The 26,497-nt window shown below is 42.8% G+C and overlaps 1 protein-coding gene across 2 annotated transcripts in view; it reads right to left on the reverse strand.

Moving 5' to 3' along the window:
- Window positions 1–746: 746 nt before the first annotated feature.
- robo4 (roundabout, axon guidance receptor, homolog 4 (Drosophila)) overlaps window positions 747–26,497 on the reverse strand; it is a 157,701-nt gene continuing 131,950 nt past the window's right edge. For both annotated transcript variants that reach the window (XM_048562405.2, XM_048562406.2), the window contains exons 18-20: window positions 25,428–25,840; window positions 13,717–13,986; window positions 747–4,249 (exon numbers count right to left, since the gene is read on the reverse strand). In XM_048562405.2, coding sequence (XP_048418362.2) covers window positions 4,071–4,249; window positions 13,717–13,986; window positions 25,428–25,840 — 862 coding nt within the window. In that variant the 3' untranslated portion in view covers window positions 747–4,070. The remainder of the gene's footprint in view (window positions 4,250–13,716; window positions 13,987–25,427; window positions 25,841–26,497) is intronic.

Raw genomic sequence — 26,497 nt, forward strand, 5'->3', positions numbered from 1 at the left:
AAACACAATCAAATTAACGTAGATTAGAATCAGTCAATTTGTAACAGCTGTGCCAAGTCAGTAATGAAGGGAAGGAAAGCAAAAAACATGGAAGTGAACCGTGTTAAGGCGCAGGTTCAATGGTAAGGAAAGAAAAGTGCTTCAGTTTGGAGCAACAGCAACAAAACTGTTGAGATGATGAGAAATAATGAAGGTCAGTGTAACAAGAAGTGCTTCACTAAGCATGCATGTTCGTATATTAGCATCTGTTTTTTGAGACAGAGTGTGATGCTGAAAGGTGAGAATAGGTTCAGCCAAGCAAATAAGAGCTGTCTGAGGTGGTCTTTATATATGATGCATCAACACCGTTGTTTGTTGTTCCTTTCTGATTAGAACAGGAAGCTTTCTTGCGCTTGTTTTGATGTCGCGGGGTGGATTTGTGACAAAAAAACCTCCGCTAATCTCTAATAACACAAAATGATGAAAATCGTTTTCTTTTATGTCTCTGTCGTACAGCCCAATCGATACCGAACTGAAAACTAACAAATACCATGAACTAATTAGTGCTTCCTGTCAGGAAGGTCTCTACTTCCTGCTCCCATTGTGACTGTTGACCAAACAAATTCATTATTACTTATTCTGAATTTCCAATATGACGTACAATCACAAGTACAATTCACTCTTAGGGTTGTCACTTCCACTCAGGTCGGCCTTATTTGTACAGAAAGGGGCATTGAGGCTAATGCTTTTGACAGACAATAACAATTTTATTGGTCCTTTTTTACTCACAAAGCATGGTTATAAATCCGTATTGGTCTTTGTCAGTCAAATAATGGAAACCACTGAGCTGGAGATTGTTACTGATTTTTTTTTCAAAGTATCTTTAGCACCTACATCAATATGTGATTAATATGCTGTAGCTTCAAAGGTTTCATGACAGATATTATTGGAACTTCTGTGGTGCTGCTTATGCTCAATGTGTTGTCTAAGGATCAATGTTATGGAAATAGCAGATGGAGCTATTAGAATATAGAAAATGATACATTTCACCAGTGCAAGGTACCCTGAAGCCAGTGAAACATTTCTGAAATGTTGTGTGAACTTGTGTACGGCAAAAAGTAAAGATAATCTGGGGGACTTTGTTGTGATGTTTGTTGGGGGATATATATTGGCCAGCACATTGGGAAAACTCCAGTAACTTTTCCTCATATAGTGCGAGGGGGTTTTTACATGCAAGTCAGAGGGAAGATTTGGTCAGACATTGCTTTTGAAAGGCAGAACATTTGACTATGCAGCACTCCTTTAGTATTGCCCTCATTGCACACACAACCTCTGATCCCTGCTTCTGAAATTACCCCCTCAGCACGACGTGGAAAATAACACCTTTCCTGCTTAACTTCAGCTGAATACAACCCAGCTCATCTCTTCACTGCCTCAGTTATTAGCTCTGGCACACTTCAGTTGAGAATGTGTGGTTTCCAGCACCCTTAAGGACTTGATCATGTTATTCTGAATCAAATGGCAGAGAGTGTTATATTGTTGGAACTGAATTCTCTGTTAAGAAGTTACACCCAGGCTCTGTCGATGTGTTTAGGTGGACCTAAAACAGTCAATTTCTGGAGAAGAGCTGGACATTCCCCTGGACTTAAGGTCTACATTCCTCTCTCAAACAGTACAAGCCCACCAAGAACAGGCAAAATGAGTGCTCATCTCAGTTGCAGACCTGCCTAATCTTGCGTACATGATCATATTCTGCCATATTAGCAACAAAGACCAAAACTATGTGTGGCACATCCTAAGAACATGACGAGGGTGTACTATAAATGTCATTACTTTTTTTAATGCAGTCAGGTACCATTTCTGTGCTTTTCCAGGTCTCATGCTAATTAGCAAACTGGAAGTTCCTTTTGTTCAACTTTTTTCAAACCCTGAATGTGAGATGAGGCTTCGCTAAAGGAAATTGAAAACATAACTACAGATTGGAAACATGTGATTTCTGCTTTCTCCCCACAAGCGTTGAGATTGCTTCAGTTAATTTATAGTCACATAAAAAAAAACTTATCATGGGCAACCAACTACACAGGGCAAATGACAGTAAACCATTTGCTATTCCCACTGAAACAAGTGACAAAATTACTTCTTCTAATCGGCCAGGTCATCTAAGGGAAAATGTAGTGAAGGACTCCTTCGGACCTGGCAGTAAAAATTAAAGCTTTTTTTAAGAAGCATATGTAATGGTCCAGAAAGCCACTACACAGGGCAAATGACAGTAAACCATTTGCTATTCCCACTGAAACAAGTGACAAAATTACTTCTTCTAATCGGCCAGGTCATCTAAGGGAAAATGTAGTGAAGGACTCCTTCGGACCTGGCAGTAAAAATTAAAGCTTTTTTTAAGAAGCATATGTAATGGTCCAGAAAGCCACAGTCCATTCCCACCCAGGCTCACAAGTTTGGTTTCCCTCCAAACAAATCAATGTACATTGCGGATTGTCCTTAAACCCCCTTCCCCAACATCATCCTTCACCTCTGTCCTCCACGATAAGTGGGCATTGATACAGACAACTCAATAATCTATCCCTGGTGTTTCCTGATTACTCCCTTACATTCCGGCATGTAGCCTTCTATCTCCTTCCAACCATCCCTCTCCAATCAGCAGCCCATGAAAAATCAGGCAGAAACAGGAGATCAACGATGATCGTGGTTGTCGTCTATTGAATTTGACACAAGACCTCATCCCAGGAATCTCCAAGTCTCTCACGCCTCTCCTTTCTCCACAAAACAGGATTCCCTGCCACCACTAAATAAAAACTCAGAGGAAGGGTCACCGGACACAAAACATTAACTCTGTTTTCTCCTTCACAGATGCTGTTGGACCCGCTGAGCTTTTGCAGCAACTTCTGTTTTTGTCCCTGTCACCACTGCCTCTCTGTAAATTTTCGGGCCAATGCTTTTATCTGACTTTATGCCACTTCATCCAACAGGGAGATTGGGTAAATTGGGCCAGCACCAACATATACAATGGAGACTGCATCGGCAAGAAATTCAGAACAATTATTTGAAAAAAGTGAACAATATAACTGCTGTGTTCAGTTATTCTCTACTGGAATCAATCCTTAACTTTGTGTAAATGTTGCCGCCCTAAGACTTGAAATTGAAATGAACTCTTTATGTGACCCACAACTCTCAGGAAATATCCTTTCACTGCAAAATGATCTACACACTTTTTCTTTATTTTTAAATGTTTTTTTTAATCAGGAAAATAATAAGTACCGTTAGATTTGCACTCAGGAATGAAGCAACTTACTGCCAAATACTAATCTTCAGAGAAAGGGGCCTTGCAAGTATGTTAAGTGATGATTTTTTCCAACCACTGGCTTTGATCTGTTTTCATTGTTGACTAATAATAGGCGATGGATATTGGTGAGCTGTCATCCAACACCATCGTCTGAACTGACCTTATATCATTGAGACTTTAGACTTCTTTGATGTATATTATTGAATTTTTAATGTCACTCCAGACTGGCTTTCAAGGTCAGTTTTATTTAAATACATCTGTTAGAATAATTAGTAATGAGATAAGTTAAAAGCTGACGTATGTTGGCAGGGTGTCTGTGTACACGTACTCAGAAACTCCAAAAACAACAGCCTTGCTTTTGAATTTAATCATCTCCCCCACTCAGGCTTCATAGGTCTATCTATACAATCTACAAACCAATGTCTAGATCCAGTCAGTCACTCTTCATATCACTGTTTTCTAACATCTAGCTGTACACGTTGGCTGTTTTGTTTGTGACCCTGGATTTTGAATAGATTGTAAGTTTAGCTGTCTGGCCATCTGTGGTTCAAAGCTACCAAGTTTTCTATAAATGTTACACAGGCTACACACCGAAACATCCTCCATTTTGATAAGCGCAGCCTTGTCAAGTAGAACTGAAAATGACTAAGTGCCCTAGCTGCCCATCAATAAGCACTGGAATGTCTCCATCCTATAAACATCCATCTCTCCTTTCCTTCTGGATCTTGATCCTGATGTCCGTAGGTTTCTGTATGTACAGTGATGGGTCAGGAGTTCCAATCCATTCATGTTCTTAGACCTTAACCATGGTGAGACCATTGGTGTCTGTTGGAAAATTCATCATTCCAACTTTCTCCACTTTCCTCCGAACAGCAAAACTCTTCTGTACTGGGGCTCCAACTGTTGCGAATGATACATGTACTGCATTGAGGGCAGCGTTCGCCTGGGTGTCCAGTTTGGAGTTGTGCCCATCTGCAAAACAGGAGTTAATTCTGATTTAACATCGCAGATGTAAAACGCCAGCAAACCCAATGAATTTGCACCCACCTACAGGACACTGCAACAGGAGCAGCCCTTTATTTAGCCTCATATTTTCTTTTCTTCTTCCCCACCCAATCCCCCAATTTTTGTAGGATTGTGTTTCCATAACTGGCCACAATCTCTCACTACCTTATTTCTGGGCTACCCCAGTTTGTGACTGCAGGTGGACTGGCAGTTCAATTAATTCTAAAGGGCTGCTGTACCAATTTGTGGACGAACCGCTAAACCATACTTACAACTCTTCAAATTCATTGCATCAAAGTGTATTAAATTGATCATGATGCATTTTAGGACAGGCTGCGGTCATGAAAGATGCTATATAAATGCAATTTATGTCTTTTTTTGTTATTATTGCACTCTTGTCAAGGGTTGACATAACTCACTGTGGCTGCATCATTAGTATTTCTGAAACAAAAATCAATATTGTATTTGCTATAATCCTTTACCCTACTCATAGCCCTTTTAATGTTAGTGAAGTGTTTTCTCCAACAGCAGCAGAAATCAATAAATATTATCTCAGTTGAGTTATCTGAACTAAAGCTTTAGTGCAAAGCCTGCACTGGGTAATACAGCCAATGTAACTAGGTTAAATGAAGTTCCTTTAATAGAAGCCAGTCTACATTGTATTATGCTCACATAAAATCATACTTGTGGCTCCCTCTAACACAGAAGAAAATTAATTCATCCACTTAAACTTCCATTGCAAAGAATTTAATACAGACAGAGTGGCTGAAACAGCCAGCATGGCTAGCTCAAATATACTGTTTTGTTCCGTCTAACCATTTATATCTAACACTTTGAAAGCATAGTTAGATTGACTTTTGATAGAAGGGTTGAGGTGAGCCAGGCAAGAAGAGGATTTGAGGCCACAGCCTGATGAATCACAATCTTAGTGAATGACAGACCAGGTTTGATGGGCCAAAGAGCCTATTCATATTGCTAAGTTCTTTGTTCCTTTCCAAGAAGTGGCACACTTACAAATGCTGAATCTTTACATTGACAGGGTGGAGAATGAAAGGATGAAGGAAATTAGAAGGTCAGAAGTGGAAAGTTACCATTATATCACATCTTAAAACCATACCTCTTGCCTCAGGATGCTTGCTGTTAAGAGAATTACAGATGGAAATATCTTTAATCGAATCTCTTGTCCTCCTCACTGATTAGCAAAAAACATTTTTAAGTGAAAGAGTGACTTGTCTAAGACCCATGTAATGGTCCATTTGTGTGGTTTTTTGATATACGCTCGTCTGGAGCTCCCCATTGTTTTTGTATTCTACCATTATGTCCAGGAAGGGTAGTCGGGCCATATAGAAAGACCGTACATATGGACTAGATACACAATTACACCAGTAACCAACCCAACACCCACAAACGGAGCTGCATCAGGACACTATTTAAATGAGCCGTAACACATCTCAGCAACCCAGAACTATGCATAGCAGAACAGTAGCACCTAGATCGATTCTTTGAAAGGAATGGATACCCAAAAAGCACAATCCACTGTTACCTCCAAGACAGACCACAACAGGAAGACACAACACAACCAGACTCACTAATTATCCTACCCTATACCAAGGGCATTTCAGAGATGACCACAAGGCCACTCAGACCCCTGGGTATCAGAGTAGCCCACAAACCAACAACCATCCAATGACAGCTAGTGATGAATGTAAAGGATCCCATACTCCAAACCAGCAAAACCAGGGGTAATATACAAAATACCATGCAAGGACTGTGAGAAACACTGCATAAGCCAAACCAGAAGAAAACTGACAATACGGATACACAAACATCAACTGGCCACCAAGAGACACGACCAGTTCTCACTTGTCTCAGTACACACGGACAACGAGGGACACAAATTCAACGGAGACAACACATCCATAATCACACAAACCAGAGACATGCCAGGGAATTTCTGGAGGCTTGGCATCCTAACTGGAACTCCATCAACAAGCGCATTGAATTAGGCCCTGTGTACAAACCACGGAGAAACGGAAGCAAAAGTGGTGCCAAACATCTCAACAAACTCAGGCATATAAATAACAAGTGAGACAGAACACCATCGCTTTAACAGAGGCGCACTGACGGTGTTACCTAGCAGGGTGATGAAACATTTGCAACCAAACCCACTGGCTCAGCGAGCAATTCTACAACCACATCCACAACCCAAGCTATAAATCTTCTTGAAAACTTTAAACCATTAGACAGCCCTGCCACAACTCTATTCATAAGTCTTTGAAAAGCAGCTGGTGCATTTTTCATTCCAAAGGGTATTACTTTAAATTGATACAGTCCTTTTCGAGGTACAAGACAGAAACTTCTTTTGCTTTCTCTGACAAAGGTACTTGTCAGTAACCGCAAATTAAATCCAACTTTGTGATGTAAGTGGCGTATCCTACTTTGTCCATACAGTCCTCCAGTCTTGGAATTGGATGTGAGTCTGATTTAGTCACGGTGACCTTCTGATAATCTACACAGAATCATTGAGTACCGTCAGGTTTGGGAAAAAACACAATCAGTGAACTCCACTTGCTTTGACTCGGCTTGATGATGTCTTCTTGGAATATCGCTTCCAACAGATACCAATAGAATTCTGCACCTATACTGCTTTGAGAGGATTAAGCCTGTAGAAGTGTTGTTTAATCGGAATTCTCTATGTCCTCCTCATGCTCCACAGTATTAGTCCTCACCATTCTATATCTACATCTGTCCTCATGGTGCTGCAACAAGCCTTTCAATTCAGTTCTCTGTTCCTCTGAAACACAGCTTACACTATATCCCATTCTTTAAGGACATCCTCATTATTCACTTTATTCTGAGGCACATCAAAGTCCAAATCACCAGGTTTTGATTCCTCACTCTGAGTGGTAATAACTAATACCTGTTTCTCCGGTTCCCATTACCTGTCATTGTAAGGTTTCAGCATGTTCACCTGACATACCTGATAATTTTTTCTACCATCTGGCATCTTTACCAGATAATTCATCTGACTTAACTTCTTCCCAATCTGAAAGGGACCACTAAACCTTCCTTTGAAGGGATTTTCTACCACCGGTAACAGCACCAATACTTTACACCCAACAGCAAACACACATTTTAGATTCCTTACATGCTTCTTGCTTCATTAGATGCCGTGCCACCTTGAAATGTTGTCTAGCTAATTCACCTACAGTGTTTAATCTCTGTCTCTCTTCAGATATATAATCCAACAGTGAGATCTCTGACTTCGGACCTATCAACATTTCCATAATTAGTTTTAAAGTCCCTCTTAATTCATGTCTGAATATCAATTCGAATGGAGTAAACTGACTTGATTCATTTGGAGCACCCTTAATAAAAATGAATATAGATCAGATACCTTTATCCTAATCATTTGGGTAATCCTGCCAATAAGTCCTCAGCATGGTCTTTAGGGTCTAATGCCACCTTTCCAATGATCCCTGGGATTTGGGATGGTATGCACTTGATTTAAAGTATTGAATGCCTAAACTATCCATGACATCCTTAAATAACTTGGCAGTAAAATTGGACCCTTGGTCTGATTGAATCTCCCTGGGTAGTCCATTACAGGTACAGAAAGCAAGCAACTCCTCCATGACCAATTCTGCCTTGACATTCCGTAATGGAATGGTGTCTGTAAATCTGGTAGACACATCCATTAATGGTTAGCAAATACTGGTTCCCACTTTTGGTTTTAGGGAGGGGACCTACAGAATCAATCATATCCCACATGAAAGGTGGGAGTGTGCATCAAAGGCACTGGTTTTACTTCTGCCAGTGGCTTTACTACCATTTGACACGTACGACAGGTACAGCAAAACTAAAACATATCTTGTGATCCAGGCCAAAAGAAATGCTTCTGTACCTTAGCCTGAGGGTTCCTCATTCCTAGGTGACATCCTACAGGTAATTGAGGTGCTATGTGAAATACTTTCTGTCTGAATGCTCCCAGCAACACAATATGGTAAACTTCCATCCATTTCTCCTCTGCACTAACCTGCCAAGGTCTCCATTTCTGCCTTAAGATTTCATCATTAAGGTAATAACATTCTGGAACACAATCTGATTCCTTCTCCCAGTAGGCTTTATGAAACAAATCTTTTGTTATCTCATAATTTTGTCATAACCCCATTAGTCTTGCAGAACTAAACACTTATGCCTGATCCCTTACCTGCTTGGGTTTTCCTTTTAAATTTAATCAAACTGGGTGTCGTCTAACTGGACCTCACTCCTTTATCTTTCTCTTTTGTTTTCCCCTCTTGCTTTAACTTATGACTGAGATCTTGTCACCACACAGTCTGGAAAAATTCCAGGGTATGTTTCTTTTAGTTCTTCAGTTCCCTGGTTTTCTTTCTGCTTCTCCAACACAATGCACACCCACCTTTGATCTGGCTACATCGTTTCCAAGAACAGACTTTATTCCTGGAATAGACATTCTTTCAATCACTCCCACTGTCACTTTCCCCATCCTGATTGGACTTTCTTGCCTTATCTTACACAGGGGAATGCTAAATCTCTCTCCGTTTATTGCGCAGATTATCACTGACTCGGGCAACATTTTAGAAAGAGTGCAAATTCTTTCATCTCTTACTACTAGAGACGGACTAGCTCCCATTTCTCTAAATATTTTAACTTCCTTACCTACACCCCCTGTTCTACCTGAGTAAAGCTTGCTCATAGAGGTGACATCTTTGAAGAGATCAGGCACTGTCTCACTACCCAGCCTGCACTCTCCTGCAGCTCCTTGGCAACTCTTGGGACGTTGTTCATTACCTCAACTAATCCCACTGGGTTAGCCCCTTTTACCAGATTCTTTTTCCCAGTACCTCTCTTAACCCACCAGCATCGTGGCTTTGTGTGTCCCCCTCTACTACAGTGAGGCCTTTCACCTCTTTATCACCTTCTTGGGTTTCTTTTTTCACATGTGGTAAAGTGCTCCCAGTGTGATCCTTTTGCCCAATTTCTATCCTTCACAGAATGAAATTGCTGTCAGAGCTGGATTTCGACTTATGCACTCATGCTTATTCATCCTCCATCTGCACCTCTTCTCCCTGTTTTAACCTACTGTTCCTCAGTGCGAGTTCTGATCACTTCTGGAAGTGAGTTTTTAAACTCCTCCAGCAGAATAATCTTTCTAAGGTCCTCATATGACTTTTCCGGCTTTAAAGCTGTCATAAGACATAGGAGTGGAAGTAAGGCCATTCGGCCCATCAAGTCCACTCTGCCATTTAAATCATGGCTGATGGGCATTTCAACTCCACTTCCCTGAACTCTCCCCGTAGCACTTGATTCCTTGTGAGATCGAGAATTTATCGATCTCTGCCTTGAAGACGTTTAACGTCCCGGCCTCCACTGCGCTCCGTGGCAATGAATTCCACAGGCCCACCATGCTCTGACTGAAGAAATATCTCCACATTTCCGTTTTAAATTTACCCCCTCTAATTCTAAGGCTGTGCCCACGGGTCTTCATCTCCTGCCTAACGGAAACAACTTCCCAGCGTCCTCCCTTTCTAAGCCATACATTATCTTGTAAGTTTCTATTAGATCTCCCCTCAACCTTCTAAACTCTAATGAATACAATCCCAGGATCCTTAGCCGTTCATCGTACGTTAAACCTACCACTCCAGGGATGATCGGTGTGAATTTCCGCTGGACACGCTCCAGCGCCAGTATGTCCTTCCTGAGGTGTAGGGTGCAGAATGGGGCACGGTATTTTAAATGGGGCCTAACTAGAGCTTTGTAAAGTCTCAGAAGCACATCGCTGCATTTATATTCCAACCCTCTTGAGATGAACGACAACATTACATTTGCTTTCTTCATCACGGACTCTCCCTGCAAATTAACTTTCAGAGAATCCTGGATCAACACTCCCAGATCCCTTTGTACTTCTGCTTTATGAATTTTCTCACTGTTTAGAAAATAGACCATACCTGTATTCTTTTTTCCAAAGTGCAAAACCTCGCATTTGCTCACGTTGGATTTCATCAGCCATTTCCTGGACCACTCTCCTGAACTGTCTAAATCTTTTGCAGCCTCCCCACCTCCTCAGTACTACCTGCCTGTCCACCTATCTTTGTATCATCGGCAAACTTCACCAGAATGCCCCCAGTCCCTCATCCAGATCATTAATATATAAAGTGAGCAGCTGCGGCCCCAACATTGAACCCTGCGGGACACTGCTTGTCATCGGTTGCCATTCCGAAAAAGAGCCTTTTATCCCAACTCTCTGCCTTCTGTCAGACAGCCAATCCCTAATCCAAGCCAGTAGATCACCTCGAATGCCATGGGCCCTCACCTTGCTCAGCAGCCTCCCGTGAGGCACCTTATCAAAGGCCTTTTGGAAGTCTAGATAGATAACATCCACTGGGTTTCCCTGGTCTAACCTACTTGTTACTGCTTCAAAGAATTCTAACAGGTTTGTCAGGCACGACCTCCCCTTACTAAATCCATGCTGACTTCTTCTAACCTGACCCTGCACTTCCAAGAATTTAGAAATCTCATTCTTAACAATGGATTCTCGAATTATACCAACAACCGAGGTTAGGCTAATTGGCCTATAATTTTCCATCTTTTGCCTTGATCCTTTCTTAAACAAGGGGGTTACAACAGCAATTTTCCAATCATCTGGGACTTTCCCTGACTCCAGTGACTTTTGAAAGATCACAACCAAAGCCTCCGCTATTTCCTCATCCATCTATCGAAGTTGCTGTTTAATTCTTTCAATTTTGATATAAGTCTGACTTGTTTTCTTCCTTATATTTCTGAACCATTGTCTATATGCTTCCGCTACCGATTTGTACGTACTCAAAATAACCTGTTTTACTTTTTATTCAACTTGGTCTGAATTAACATTACCCACATAGTCTCTAGGCAGTTCATCTGGTTAGCGAGTTTCTCAGAGGAAATGAAAAAAGGCTTCTACATCTTCATTGAATTCTGGTGATGTTTTGACATATATATACACATATCTGTACCAGGCCTTTAGCTGTGATGGGTTTGCTCATCATCACTCTCCTCCTCACTAAGCCTATCTACCACCTGCATTGCCATCCTTTTAAATTGACTTTCTTGTCTAATTGTCAACTTTCAAAGTTCAAACTCTCTTTTACCTTTTGTTCAGCTAGGAACCTTCTTTCTCCTTCTTTATCTTCCAACTCCAATTATCTAATTCGCAATTTAATTTTTTTCTAATGCTACTGCATCTATTTGTTTCTCTGATATACCTAAAAGCTTGGCTAACTCCATTACAATTTCAGCTTTCATCTTATACCCAGTTAAACTCAAATTTAGCCTGCAACTAATTCTAAAAGTTTCACTTTTTTCTGTTTTTCTAAACTTTCTTGGCAAATTTGGGAAGCATCTTTGACCCCCCAAAACCTCTTTAGCAATGCTAAGAGCCATTTCCCCCACTAATCCACGTAGCCTGCAGATCCTCAGGCTCTATGGGCAATTTAACATGGCCAATCCATCTAATCTGCACATCTCTGGAATGTGGGAGAGACCCACACAGACACGGGGACAATGTGCAAACTCTACATTGACATTCGCCCGAGTGTGGAATTGTCACCAAGCTTTCTAGTTACAGACATCAGTCAAAGTCACTAAATGAGGGTCAGCAAGATCAAAGTGGAGCAAAGATTTGATCTGAACTTTTGACCCTTCTCGCTGAGTAAGTGTTCGTAAGTCTCTGTTCTCTGACCACAAACTAGAATTTCAAATGGATAGAGTTGTTGCATATCTACTTTATCAGAGAATAATGCAGAGATGGTTCCAGAGTCAAGCAGTTATTTTTGTAATTTAACAGTGGATAGCATGGCTGAGCGGTCTAAGGTGCTGGATTAAGGCTCCAGTCTCTGTGGAGATGTGGGTTTGAATCTTACCGCTCCCATTTGTGCCACAGTGTGCTCGAGCAGGGGCAGCACAGTGGCACAGTGGTTAGCAGTGCTGCCTCACAACACAAGGGGACCCAGGTTCAATTCCATCCTCAGGCGACTGTCTGTGTGGAGAGTGCACATTCTCCCCGTATCTGCATGGGTTTCCTCCGGGTGCTCTGGTTTCCTCCCACAGTCCAAAGATGTGCAGGGTAGGTGGACTGGCCATGCTAAATTGCCCATAGTGTTCAGGGATTTGTAGCTTAAGTTGGTTATAAGGGGATGGTCATAGGGTCAGTGTGAACTTGTTGGGCTGAAGGGCCTGCTTCCACACTGTAGGGATTCTATGATAAATGTCTTGGAACATTACAGTACCTTCCATACACATGCAGCTCACAGCAGCATGTTTCATTCATTATAAACGTACAAGCTAGGAGCAGAAGTAGCCCATTTAGCCATTTGAATCTGCTCCTCAATTCAATGAATTGTGGCTTATCTGAGTGCATCCTCAAATCCACATTCCTACCTACCGTTGATAACCTTTCATCCCTTCCAAACAAGAATCTCTTTACTCTTGCCTTAAAAGATATGCAAGGACTCTGCTTCCATTACCCTTTCAGGAGGAGACTTCCAGAGACTCATGATACTCAGGAAAAAAGAAATTACCCCATTTGTTTTAAATGGTTAACCCTAGTTCTAGGTTCTTCATTAGGAGGAAATCTTCTCTCACGTCTACCCTGTCAGGAACCCTTGAGGATCTTACATGTTTCAGTCAAGTCATCTCTTCCTCTTCTAAATTTTACAGGGAGGTGGTGGCCTAGTGGTATTATTGCCAGATTGTTAACCAGAAATCTGAGAATGTTCTGAGGCCATGTTCAAATCCCAATATAGCAGATGGAGAATTTCAATTTTTTTTAAAAATCTGGAATTAAGAGTCTAATGGCAACCATGAATCCATTGCTGATTGTTGGAAAAAGCCCATCTGATGCACTGATGTCCTTTAGGGAAGGCAACGTTAGCTAACAATGCCCTTATCCCATGAATGAATTACAAAGAAAAAAGCAGGTACAAGTAGAGTTTGCTTAATGTTTCCTCATAAGACAACCCCCTCAGTCCAGATAATAGTCTGGGAAACCTTTTCTGAACAAACTCCAACATATTTACATCCTTCGTTGAGTAGGGTCACCAACCCATGCATAATAACCCAGATGCAGTTTCACCAGTACTCTGTAGAATTTCCTTATTTTTGTATTTAATCCCCCTTGCAATAAATTACATTTTATGAGCTTTCCTAATTACTTATCCTTCCTGCATACTCACCTTTGCACACCCATATCCCCTCTCTATTTAAATAATATGCTTCTTTATTGCCAGAACAGACAATTCCCCATGTTCCTAAATTTCTAAGTCAGGATTCACTAGCTAAAGAAATTGAACTGTACAAGGATCTGTTAACAAACAAGCTTAATCAAAAGTTGCATTGAACTCATGAACTGGGTTTTAATGCTAATTAATCTGTTGTACCAGTGATGTATTTGGCCAGTTGCTGTTGGTCTGAGATCTTGCTGAAGAATCCATTGGGGTCTTTCCCAGTAGCACTCTGCTTCCTGGCTGCCATTTCCTCCTTTTGGGAGATTGTGTCTTCTATCTCATCAGCCCAAGACATATTCCAATCCCAAATGTGACCAGGTTCAGATACTGGGCATTCACTTGTGGCCTCTGATCCTTCGGAGCGATTGCATGACAGCCCAGCATCAGGTAAGGCAGTGGGCACACAGGATGTTGGAGGGAGAGCTGGGATTAGAGAAATCAATGAGTTATAATCCATTCATTTTATATCATGGTACAACTCAAGAGATTTTTGAAAACTAAAGTAATAAAAATAAATTATGCAATAAAACTGAACACCAAAAGATAAAACAAAGGATTCAAATAGCCAGGAACACGTTAAAGTGATTCCTGCAGGTATATTGTAGAAGTGTGACAGATGCATTTCTGAAGACAACAGGATAGCTGAGAGTTAGTCCATCGTCAGAATGTTGGTTATGCCTTTTGGTATTGCTCTATTCTTAATATTACTTCCATTCTTAATGCTTTGAGTCCAGCATTACACTTTTTCAGAACAGGATGTTCCAGACCAGAATCATACCTCAAAAAGTATGTTGTGTTTTTCTCTTTCCCCAGATGCCACCAGACGTGCCGAGTTTGTCCAGCGGTTTCCATTATTATGTCAGAATGCCAGCATCTGTAGCACCTTGCTTTTATTCCTGACATTCTTAATGCATTGTGTGGATACAGGGCAGCAGGAAGGAGAGAGCTAGACAGTTAAATAATTCAATACGCTGGCAGGGGCTGAGAAAGAGAGGTTGAGAAAGACACAAACAGTGATGCTGAGAGGCAGACAGGGACACAGAAGGAGAATGAAGACAGGAAGATCTGAAAAGAAACAGGAAGTATCCAAGTTTGTGAACTTCTTTCCACAGGGATTCTCATAGTTTACCAGAGCACACGCGACTCGGACTACAGTTCTATCCTCAAGGGCCAATTTCAAGTAACATAGTGTTAAAGATCTATCTGTGTTTCACAGCACTGATTTGTTCTTCCACTTTTCAATCATCATCTCCTCTTCTGGCCTTATCCTGTCACAGAGTCATACAACACGGAACTAGAACCTTCAGTCCAATCAGTCCATATGGTGATCATAATCCCAATCCAAACTAGTCCCACCTGCCTGAGCTTGGCCCATATCCTTCAAAACATTTCTTATTCATGTGTTTATCTAAATGTCTCTTAAACTTGGTAACTGTAGCCACATTCATCACTTCACAATTCCACCCTCTATAAAAACATTGCCTCTCATATCTTTTCTAAATCTTTCTCCTCTCACCTTAAAAATATACCCTTTGGTCCAACTGATCCATGCAGGCCAGGTATCATAAATTAATCTCATCCCATTTGCCAGCATTTGACCCATATCCCTCTAAACCCTTCCTACTCATGTACTCATCCAGGTGTCTTCTAAATGTTATAATTGTACCAGCCTCTACCACTTCCTCTGGCAGCTCATTCCATACACACACCACCCTCTGCATGAAAAAGTTTCCCTTTAGATCCCTTTCCAATCTTTCCCCTCTCACTTAAACCTATGCTCGCTAGTTTTGAACTCTGTTAGCCTGGGGAAAAGACCTTGGCTGTTCACACTATCTATTCCTGTCATGATTTTATAAACTTCTATATGGTCCCCCCTCAGCCTCCGATGGTCCAGGGAAAATAGCACCAGCCGATTCAGCTTCTATATAGCTCAAACTGTCCAACTCTGGTAACATCCTTGTAGATCTTTTCTGAACCCTTTCAAGCTTCACAACATCCTTCCTACGGCAAGGAGACTGGAACTGAATGCAGTATTCCAAAAATGGCCTCACCAATGTCTTGTACAGACTCAACATGACCTCCCAACTCCTACACTTGATGCATTGATCAATAAAGGAAATCATACCAAACACCATCAAGTGCACTTCTAGCTTCCAGAATGCTACCCACATTGGCAGTGGAATTGGGAAATCTCAGACGTAGCAATATATAAGGCCTAGTACTAGATAGTTTGTGGAGAGCCCAAGCAGGCCTTTGGGGAAACTGAGGAATCCTCCCTAATGAAATGCCAATTTAACTGCAAAACAATTTCTGCAAAGTTGACAGAATGGCTTAAAGTACATATGACTTCTGTGAGAATTGTATCATCACTTTACTCACCTTAAAGAAAGAGATGGGATGGACTTAGGATACAGTCGAAGATTAATTAATTTAAGTGCTGTCTGCAGCCGAGTCAGCACTTCTATAGGCCTAGATTCTGGATCAAGCCATAAATATAACAGCCTCGAAGACACAAGAAATACAATAAACACCAGCTCCAATTTAAATGCATTTTACAATTACCCAATAAATGAGCAGACAAGCAATTCCAATGAAACAGAACTTTTACGTTTCATTTAATCTGTGTACTGCATGGCTCAGAAATCAGGCCTGCTGCAAAAGGTCAGGAGGATAGGAGTTTATCATTGTGACATGCACACCCTACAATTCATTTAGAACGATCTTCGCAGCAGATTTGTATGGTTAGTTATTCATGTGTATTCAACCAGACACTTGAGGAGAAAGTAGATGTACTCTGAGGAAATAAACATTATAACACTTGCATAAGGCAAGGAATCTCTCCACCAATAATCAGTGCTTCAAATTGCACTGAAATTTGTTCATCTAATCCCCAGTCCCAGCTGAGGTGGATGACTAGCCCAAACTATCCTACCAGTGCTGCAGATGCAGGCACTCCATTTGTGTGCGACCTGAGAGTACCCTTAAAGGATGTGGAGCATCACTTTTTGGAACATGCTGAATAGGGAGCATCACACATAGAGCACAGGGAATGTGACCCATGCAGATCCTAGTAATTATACCTGATTGGCGGTTAGCACTGCTGCCTCACAGTGCCAGGGACTCTGCTTCGATTGCACACTCGGGTGACTGTCCATGTGGAGTTTGCACATTCTCCCAGTGTCCACATGGGTTTCCTTTAGGTGCTCCCAGACTCCAAAGGTATGCAGTTTGGGTGGCGTCGCCATGCTAAATTGCCCCATAGTGTCCAGGGATGTGCAGGCGATGTGGGTTTGCCATGGGGAATGCAGGGTTACAGGGATAGGATAGGTGGGTCTGGGTGGGATGCTCTTCAGAGAGTTGGTATGGACTCGATGGGCCAAAAGGACCTGCTCCCACACTGTAGGGATTCTATGATTTTGTATTTGTAGCTTTACTTATTGCTACCATGCAGAAAACCTCCCGAAAATCTGTGAACAGTGCCTTTTCTGTAGCTACTCTAGAGTCGTGTATTCTCTACCTCTAATCACTACATAGGCTCACAAAAAGCAAAGCCAAGCAATGCAAAGGAAGATTGGTGCGAGTATCTTCGCTGAACAAACCCTTGCCCAATACCATACACTGGTGGAGGTGTCAAGTACTGTAAGGCAACAGGGCAGGTCATCTAGGAAAACACCACATTTTTCATGCCAAGATAGCAAAGTGTGGAGCTGGATGAACACAGCAGGCCAAGCAGCATCTTAGGAGCACAAAAGCTGATGTTTCAGGCCAAGGCCCTTCATCAGAAAAGGGGGATGGGGAGAGGGTTCTGAAATAAATAAGGAGGGGGAGGCAGTCTGAAGATGGATAGAGGAGAAGATAGACAGAGAGGAGTGTATAGGTGGAGAGGTAGGGAGGGAATAGGTCAGTCCGGGGAGGGTGGACAGGTCAAGGGGGCTGGATGAAGTTAGGAGGTAGGAAATGGAGGTGCGCCTGGAGGTAGGAGGAGGGGATAGGTGAGAGGAAGAACAGGTTAGGCAGGCGGGGACAAGCTGGGCTGGTTTTGGGATGCAGTGGGGGAGGGGATATTTTGAAGCTGGTGAAATCTACTTTGATGCCATCAGGCCGCAGGGTTCCCAAGCAGAATATGAGTTGCAGGGGAAAGTGCCAGGTGTGGTGGGGTTGGAGGGGAGCGTGGAGAGTACAAGGGAGAGTGGTCTCACCGGAAGGCAGACAAGGGTGGGGTTGGAAAAATGTCTTTGGTGGTGGGGTCGGATTGCAGATGGCACAAGTGTCGGAGGTGCTCCCACTTCCGACAAGGGGGGGTGGCCATAGGTATCCACATGGGCCCAAGCTATGCCTGCCTGTTTGTAGGTTATGTGGAACAGTCCCTCTTTCACACCTACACTGGCCCTAAGCCCCACCTCTTCCTCCGTTACATTGATGATTGTATCAGCGCCGCCTCATGCTCCCAAGAGGAGCTTGAACAGTTCATCCACTTCACCAACACCTTCCGCCCCAACCTCAAGTTCACCTGGACCATCTCCAACACATCCCTTACCTTCCTGGACCTTTCTGTCTTCATCTCAGGCAACCATCTACAAACCGATATCCATTTCAAGCCCACTGACTCCCACAGCTACCTGGAATACACCTCCTCCCATCCACCTTCCTGCAAAAATTCCATCCCCTATTCCCAATTATTCGCCTCCGCCGCATTTGCTCCCAGGATGAGGCATTCCACTCCCGCACATCCCAGATGTCCTCATTCTTCAAGGACTGGAATGTGCCCCCCGGAGTGGTCGAGAATGCCCACAACCATGTCTCCCGCATTTCCTGCAACACGTCCCTCACACCCTGCCCCCGCAATAACCGCCCTAAGACAATCCCCCTTGTCCTCACACACCACCCCACCAACCTCCGGATACAACGCATCATCCTCCGACATGTCTGCCATCTACAACCCGACCCCACCACCAAAGACATTTTTCCAACCCTACTCTTGTCTGCCTTCCGGAGAGACCACTCTCTTCGCGACTCCCTTGTCCGCTCCAGGCTCCCCTCTAACCCCAGCACACCCAGCACCTTCCCCTGCAACTGCAGGAAGTGCTACACCTGCCCCCACACCTCCTCCCTCACCCCCATCCCAGGCCCCAAGAAGACTTTCCACATCAAGCAGATGTTCACCTGCACATCTGCCAATGTGGTATACTGCATCCGCTGAACACAGTGTGGCTTCCTCTACATTGGGGAAACCAAGCGGAGGCTTGGGGACCGCTTTGCAGAACACCTATGCTCGGTCCACAGTAAACAACTGCACCTCCCAATCACGAACCATTTCAACTCCTCCTCCCATTCCTTAGATGACATGTCCATCCTGGGCCTCCTGCAGTGCCATAATGATGCCACCCGTAGGTTGCAGAAACAGCAACTCATATTCCACTTGGGAACCCTGCAGCCCAATGGCCCGATGTGGATTTCACCAGCTTCAAGATCTCCCCTCTCCCCAATGCATCCCAAAACCAGCCCATCTCGTCCCCGCCTCCCTGACCTGTTCTTCCTCCCACCTATCCCCTCCTCTCACCTCAAGGCGCACCTCCATTTCCTACCTACTAACCTCATTCAGCTTTTGTGCTCCTGAGATGCTGCTTGGCCTGCTGTGTTCATCCAGCCCCACACTTTGTTATCTTGGATTCTCCAGCATCTGCAGTTCCCATTATCTCTGATCACAATTTTTCATGCCAACTGGACATTCCAGATCACTTTGCAGTCAGTAAATACTTTTGAAGTAGTGTTACTCTTGTGCCACACGCAATGTGGCAGCCAATTTGTACACAAGCAGCTCTGACAAACAGCAATGCAATAACAGCCCAGGATAATTTGTCCTGCTGTTTCGATTGAGTGATAGATTGTAGTCATAAGTCCAGAGATATCGCAGCTGCTTTTGCTATGGGTTCTTTTTATTGAGAGATCTCAGTTTAGGGTTTTAACTGACAGACAGTACCTCCAACAGGGGAGAAGCCCTCAGCAATGCACTGAAGTGTCAGCTGAGTTGTGCTTAAGTTCTGGAGTGGGACATGAACATACAAATATGGACTCTAAGGTAAGAGTACGACAAGAACAGAATTCCAGGATTTTGACCCAATGAGCAGCCTGATACCAACAGGATTTGGGAGGAAGGAGCTGTGTTTTAGCAGGAGTTAATTCAGAGAATCTCAGTTTTCCCAACCTTTAACTGCCAGACATCCAACTGAACAGGTAGAGCAGGTTTTTTAGGCTGGTGTATGCTACCTCAATTCCCAAAGCTGCAATTGTACAGTGGTGGAGCATCATCTAGGTTTATTCGCTTAAACCACAATTGTATTGATCACATGGTTGTCTAAATGAGAGGTGAGCAGTCAGCAACTGACCCAGTTTTTTTTCAGCAGGGCTTTATTTCAGATCGATATCCCCGTGTTGAATTTGACAATAAAATACTTTCACAGCTCATAGGAACTGCAGATGCTGGAGAATCCGAGATAACTAGGTGTGGAGCTGGATGAAAACAGCAGGCCAAGCAGCATCTTCGGAGCAGGAAAGTGTGGGGCTGGACCCTTCACCTACTTTCAGAGATTTACGGGTTTACAATAAAAACCTTATCCTTTAACACAACACTATCTTCTGCCTTTCCCTGTCCACCTCATCAACGGAGAAGAACTCAGCTCTTGGATACAAAGTCCAATGAGTATCATTGTTCTCAATCAACCCTGGAGCTATTGTGACTGACCTTTTACGGAACCTGCATTTCTAACACTGACAAACACTCAATGCAATTATCTGAGCTAGTTGGAATGGAGAACCAGAGACAGAACCTGTACGTTAGTTAGACAACATAGCCACGTTATGCTGCTGAGCTTTTCCAGCAATTTCGGCTTTCGTACTTTATACTGTTACTTCTGGAAGCTTGAGGAAATAGGATTACCAGGATTATAGACGATTGGCTTATATTGTCTGTCTTGGCTCATTTGGGATTACACTTCCATTGCTGGGTCAGCCCAGAGTCTTAAGTATGTAACCTTGGATAGTGTGAACAGCTACGGTCTTTATCCCAGCATAGCAGAGTCCAAAACCAGGGGGCATAGGTTTAAGGAGAGAAGGAAAAGATTTAAAAGGGATCTGAGGGACAACTTTTTCAGAAAGTGGTGCATGTATGGAATGAGCTACCAGGGGAAGTGGTGGAGGCTGGTACAATTATAACATTTAAAAGCATATGGATGGGTATATGAATAGGAAGGGTTTAGAGGGACATGGGGCAAATGCTGGCAAATGCGACCAGATCAGTTAAGGATATTTGGTCAGTGTAGATGGGTTGGACGAAAGGGTCTCTTTCCATGCTGTACAGCTCTATGATTCTATGACATCAGTGCAAGGAATGCTATACAGTTGGAAGTAGGTGAGACACTAAAATTCAGGCCCTTTCATGCAGATGTAAAACATCTCTTAATGTAACTCCATGAGAAACAGGAGAAATTTTCTGAGCACTCTGGTCGATATTTCCAACACAGTTGACAAATATTAAAACAACTTTATTTGGTCATTTACCTCATTTGTGGGACCCTTCAGTGTATCAATTGGCTGCAACAATTCCTGCAAGAATGACTATACTTCAAAGCGTGTTTCATTGGCTATAAGGCATTCTGTAACATTTTGCTTCATAGTAGAAGATGCTATATAAATGCAAAATCATTTTATTTTCTCCTACACAAAATATTTTTTTTATGGCACAGCTTGTAAATTAAAAAAAAATGCTGTGTTAGAGATAAGGATTTATGATGGGCTGTTCCATTCAGACTTGGTCTCTTTTCCCAGGCACTAATTCATTTAAAAGATTTGATGTTTAATGCCTGGTCTCAGATACTGGTTTATTAAATTACCACAAAGTAGAGCAAATTGTTTGTACTGGTTTGAATGTTGCGGAGGCTATTTTTAGCAACTAAAGTGCTCATATTATTCAGAACAATTGTTGGTGGAGGTTACACTGGTGGAAAGAAGTAACAGCAATATCAGCAGATTGTCACAACATGAGTTCCAACTTGATTGTGAATACACTTTCTATCAGACAATGTAGTTAACACGGAAGAAGCTAACTCTGTACACAGCGCCCACTGCTTACATTTTTAAATTATTTTCCCTTGTGCTTTTTCATCCAGGAATAACTGCAGTTTGGTACAATTACCTGTCTGTAGAGAAAATATTTTGCAAAACATTCCTTTTATTATAATAATCTTGCGTTGCACCTTTTACCAAAACAAAAAATAAATGCACTCACTGCTTCTCTTGTTCTTGTGCCTACTGAACTTACTTGCTGAGAAGGAGAAGAGACAAATTTACTCTTTATCAAACCTATCCCACACTCACCATTGGAATATTTGATTAGCATAGTGTGGCAAGACCTTTACTCAATTACTAACTACTATCTGAGGTGTTGGGACAGGGCATCTGTATCTATTACTGTACAGATGGAGGACTATGGGCAGGAGGAAAGGGGTTCTGGATTATGGCTGGGTTGCAAGACACCAGGCAAAGTGTGAATGCATCTGTCATTGAGGCAGCTGTTCAGTGACATCTGGAACTAGATGGAGATTCAAGGTAACATTTAACAGCCACTTAAGACAGATGTGAACAAGTAGGGAATACAGGAATAGAGACCATGTGCAGGCAGATGGGATTTGTTTAGGATAGCACAGACATGGTGGGCCAAAGAGCCAGTTCCTGTACTGTCTTGTTCTATTCTCTAGACACACTGGAACAGTCACCAAAGGCTTCTTATCAAAAGAGCTCTCAATGAAGGAGACCCTACAATGCTAGCCCCCCAACAGTTAGGTGCACTGTTTGTTTGTTTGAAGACTGCTTCACCAACATTAGCCAAATTAAGAGCTGAAGACCTCTACTTGTAGCTGGGAAGGATGGGTAGTGCAGCAAACCGGGGCTGTTTATCAAACTGGAGGAAAGCATCTAGAGCTGTCCCCTAGAGGTGTGTAGTGGAACTACAATTCCTTTGTAATTTGCATTCACCTTTCATATATGTATTAGATTAGATTCCCTACAGTGTGGAAGTAGGCCCTTCAGCCCGAAAAGTCCACACCGCCCCTTGGAGCATCCCACCCAGACCCATCCCCCATAACCTACACACCCCTGAACACTACGGGCAATTTTGCATAGCCGATCCACCAAGCCTGCACATCTTTGGACTGTGGGAGGAAACTGGAGCACCTGGAGGAAACCCACGCAGACACGGGGAGAATGTGCAAACTCCACACAGACAGTCACCAGAGGCTGGAATCAAATCCAGGTCCTTGGCACTGTGAGGCTGCAGTGCTTGATATACGTTTACCTTTCAAAAGTAAATTGACTAGGTCCTTGAAAACAAAAATATTTGTGTTTTTAAGGAGAAATAAAACAGGGGAATGGGATAGACAAACACTTGGGCTGATTGGCCACATTTTAAAAATCTGCATCAGGACATTGCTGTGATGTTGCCTATCCATCCTTATTCTCTGAGAAAATATCAACTCAAGTGAACTGTAAACTCCATGACACAGTGCAGTTCAACTTCCAAAAGGCTTTCACAGAAGTTCCACATTTTAAAAATTCTCTTGGGAATGGGCATCACTGGCTGTCCAACATTTGTTGCCCATCTCTACATGTCCTTAAGAAGATGATGTTGAGTGGCTTTCTTGAATTGCTGCAGTCTGTGTGCTTTAGGTTGTACAACAATGTCCTTAGGAAGGGAATACCCGGATTCTGACCCTGTGACACTGAAGGAACGGTGATGTATTTCCAAGTAAGGATAATGAGTGGCCTGGAGGGGAATTTGAAGATGGTGGTGTTCCCATGTATCTGCTGCCCTTGGCCTTACAGATGAAGTGGTCATGGGTTTGGAATGATCTTTGGTGAATTTCTGCATTATATCTTGTAGAGACTACACCCTGCTGTTACTGAATGTCGGTGGTGGAGGAAGTGGATGCTTGCAGATGTGATGTCAATTAAAGTAAACAATACTGATTTGTATCAGAAACAGAAGTTGCTGGAGAAGCTCAGCAGGTCTGGCAGCATCTGTGAAAATAAAAACCAGAGTTAACGTTTCAGGTCCGGTGACCCTTCCTGTTCTGAGAAAGGGTTACTGGACCTGAAACGTTAACTCTGATTTTTTTCTTCGCAGCTGCTGCCAGACCTGCTGAGCTTTTCCAGCAACTTCTGTCTTTGCTCCTGATTTACAACATGCGCAGTTTTTTTCGGTTTTTAAATACTGATTTCTATTCCCGACATTTTGGGCAATCTCAACATTAGATAAGGTTGTGAATGATCACAATCGTTCATTTACATTTTGGGGCTCTAGACTTTTTGAAACTTTTATTTTAACCCCTTATCTGTTCCAGATTAGAAACTTTAGACTCAGTAGCACAAGGCGGCTATTTGGCCTCTCAGGCCTGCTGCCCCATTCATTAAGATCCTGGTTGATCTGGGTTGTCACAGTCCTGCATGCTATTCTCGTTTCTTCCAGCAAACAGATGCTGGTGCCTCAGTGAATTCTTCTATTCAGCCTATTGCAGTTGCTGTAGAGACTTTCACAGAATAGACAAAACCTCATGCTAGGGTAGATGTGGAGAGGTTATTTCCCCTTGTGGGAGAGTCGAGGACCTGTCTGAAATGGGCTGCCAGAGATAGTGTGTGGAGACGAGTCAATTACGAAATGTTTAGACAGGTACATGGATGCGATAGGTATGGGGAGATATGACCAAAAGCAGACAAATGGGACTAGTTTAATTATGAAAACTGGGTAAGTTGGGCTGAAGGGCCGGTTTCCATGCTGTAAACCTCTATGATTGTAAGCGAGCTACTTTGTCCAGAATGGTGTGAAGCTTCTTGAGTATTGTTGGAGCTGAACCCATCCACACAAGTGAGAAATATTCCATCACTGTCCTTACTTGTGCCTTGTAGATGGTCAACAGGCTTTAGGGAGTCAGGAGGTGAATTAGTCAATGTGGTATTCATAGCCTTTGGCCTGCTCTTGAGGTACTTTATTTACATAGTAGTTCCATTAGAGTTTCTGATCAACGGTAAACCCCAGGATGTTGATGGTGGGGGATTCTGTGATATATAACACTGTTGAATGTCAAGGGGAAGTAATTATAGTGAGATGGTTATTGCGGGTCACTTGTGCGACATATTGTCCAGACCTTGTTGCATTTGAACATGGAGTGCTTCAGGCCTGAAATTAAATTAAACCACGGGAATTAATGAAAGAACTGATTGAATAGCAGGAAACAATGAGTACCATTTAAAGACATAACATGGAAGCTGATGAAAATTACAAGTGGGGGAGATTGTGTGTCAACTCCACAATCAATACAGATTCTGCTCAAAGGAGGATCACCAACAAGAGGGCACAGAATGAAGATAATTTGCAAAAAGAGCTGGAGAAAAAATGATAATTTTCTTCTTACTTTAAAACACATTGAGTTGTTTGATCTGGAATTCACTGACTATAAAGGTGATGAAAGCAAATGCAATTGTAGCTTCCAAGAAATTGTTTGTATTCTATTGTCAAAAAGGGTAAATTTTCATGGTTATGGAGAAGGGGTAGGGAATTTCAGCTCTGTAAACAGCCAGCAGCAGTACAGAGTGTTAAATCTTACCTTTCCCCATTAAATTATGGTAAACTCTGGAATGGAACATCAACACAAACGTTTCTTAGCAAGAGATGAAGCAACTATGCACAGCACTATTGCTGATAACTATCAGCTTGTTCACAGACCATGAGGCATCACTACTAGCTGAGCCATGACAGTAAGATGAAAATGGAACTTCTATTCCATTCTGCTGTGCTGTTGCAGGTTGAAACTTACCTGTGTAAGGAGTCGCCATCTCTGTTTGTTTCAGACCAAAGCAAAAACTGTCAACGGCCACGGCAAGGGCCTGGGCGAAGTTGGCATCCATGAGGAAGGAACCATCGGAGGAGCTGACCATGCTGCAGCGAGCACTAGTGAAATTGTCCTCGGAGACAGAGCCCCAGCCATTGGCCAATGATCCAGCGAGGGAGCTCTCGCACTCGCTGATGCTCGAGGTTGGAGTGCGGCACAGTCTGTGGAAGAACCTGCGAGAGTTCACACGGGCCACCTCCACGTCCAGGTCATCGTCCTCGTCATCATAGTCTGCAGCATCTGTTTCCAGGTCAGAGGGCAGTGGCCCACAGATGTACCCATACGTGTGGGGAGGCGAGAAAGGTCTTTGAAAGGAGGATGAGCTGCCTGCGAAGTGCCTGTAAAGAAAAGTAATTTTTTTTCCTGTAATTATGCGCTTCCTTTACACTTGCCATTAACTTGCATTTATATGGTGACTTTGACACATTGAAAATGCTCCAAGGTGCTTCACAGAACAGATACTGCCTTTGGGATGCATAGAATCATAGAATCCCTATAATGTGGAAACTGGCCATTCGGCCCATCAAACCCACACCCACCCTCCAAACAGCATCTCATCCACACCCACCCAACTACGTCTCACCAACCTAGCCTGCATATCCCTGGACATTATGGGGTAATTTAGCATGACCAATCCACATAAGCTGCACATCTTTGTTTGGACTGTGGGACAAAACAGGAGCACTCAGAGGAAACCCATGCTTGCAGTTTTAAGGAAAACAGGGATGGAAGGAATTGAGATGGGAATCCATATCCTTTGACACAAACAGTTGAAGACTTGACCACCAAAGCTAGTGTAAAGGGAGTTGGGGACATACAGAAAGCAGAATTGGAGGAGCACAGAAATTTACAAGGGCTTTGTTACAGGAGGAATTTACAGGGATAGAGACAGATGAAACCATTGAGGAAATTGAAAATTCAATAAGAATGGATAAATCAAGTCACCATTTAACTGGAATCAACGTAGGTCGGGAAGCGTGGAGGTGATGGGTGGA

The sequence above is a fragment of the Stegostoma tigrinum genome, chromosome 32 (assembly GCF_030684315.1).
Source record: "Stegostoma tigrinum isolate sSteTig4 chromosome 32, sSteTig4.hap1, whole genome shotgun sequence".
NCBI lineage: Eukaryota > Metazoa > Chordata > Chondrichthyes > Orectolobiformes > Stegostomatidae > Stegostoma > Stegostoma tigrinum.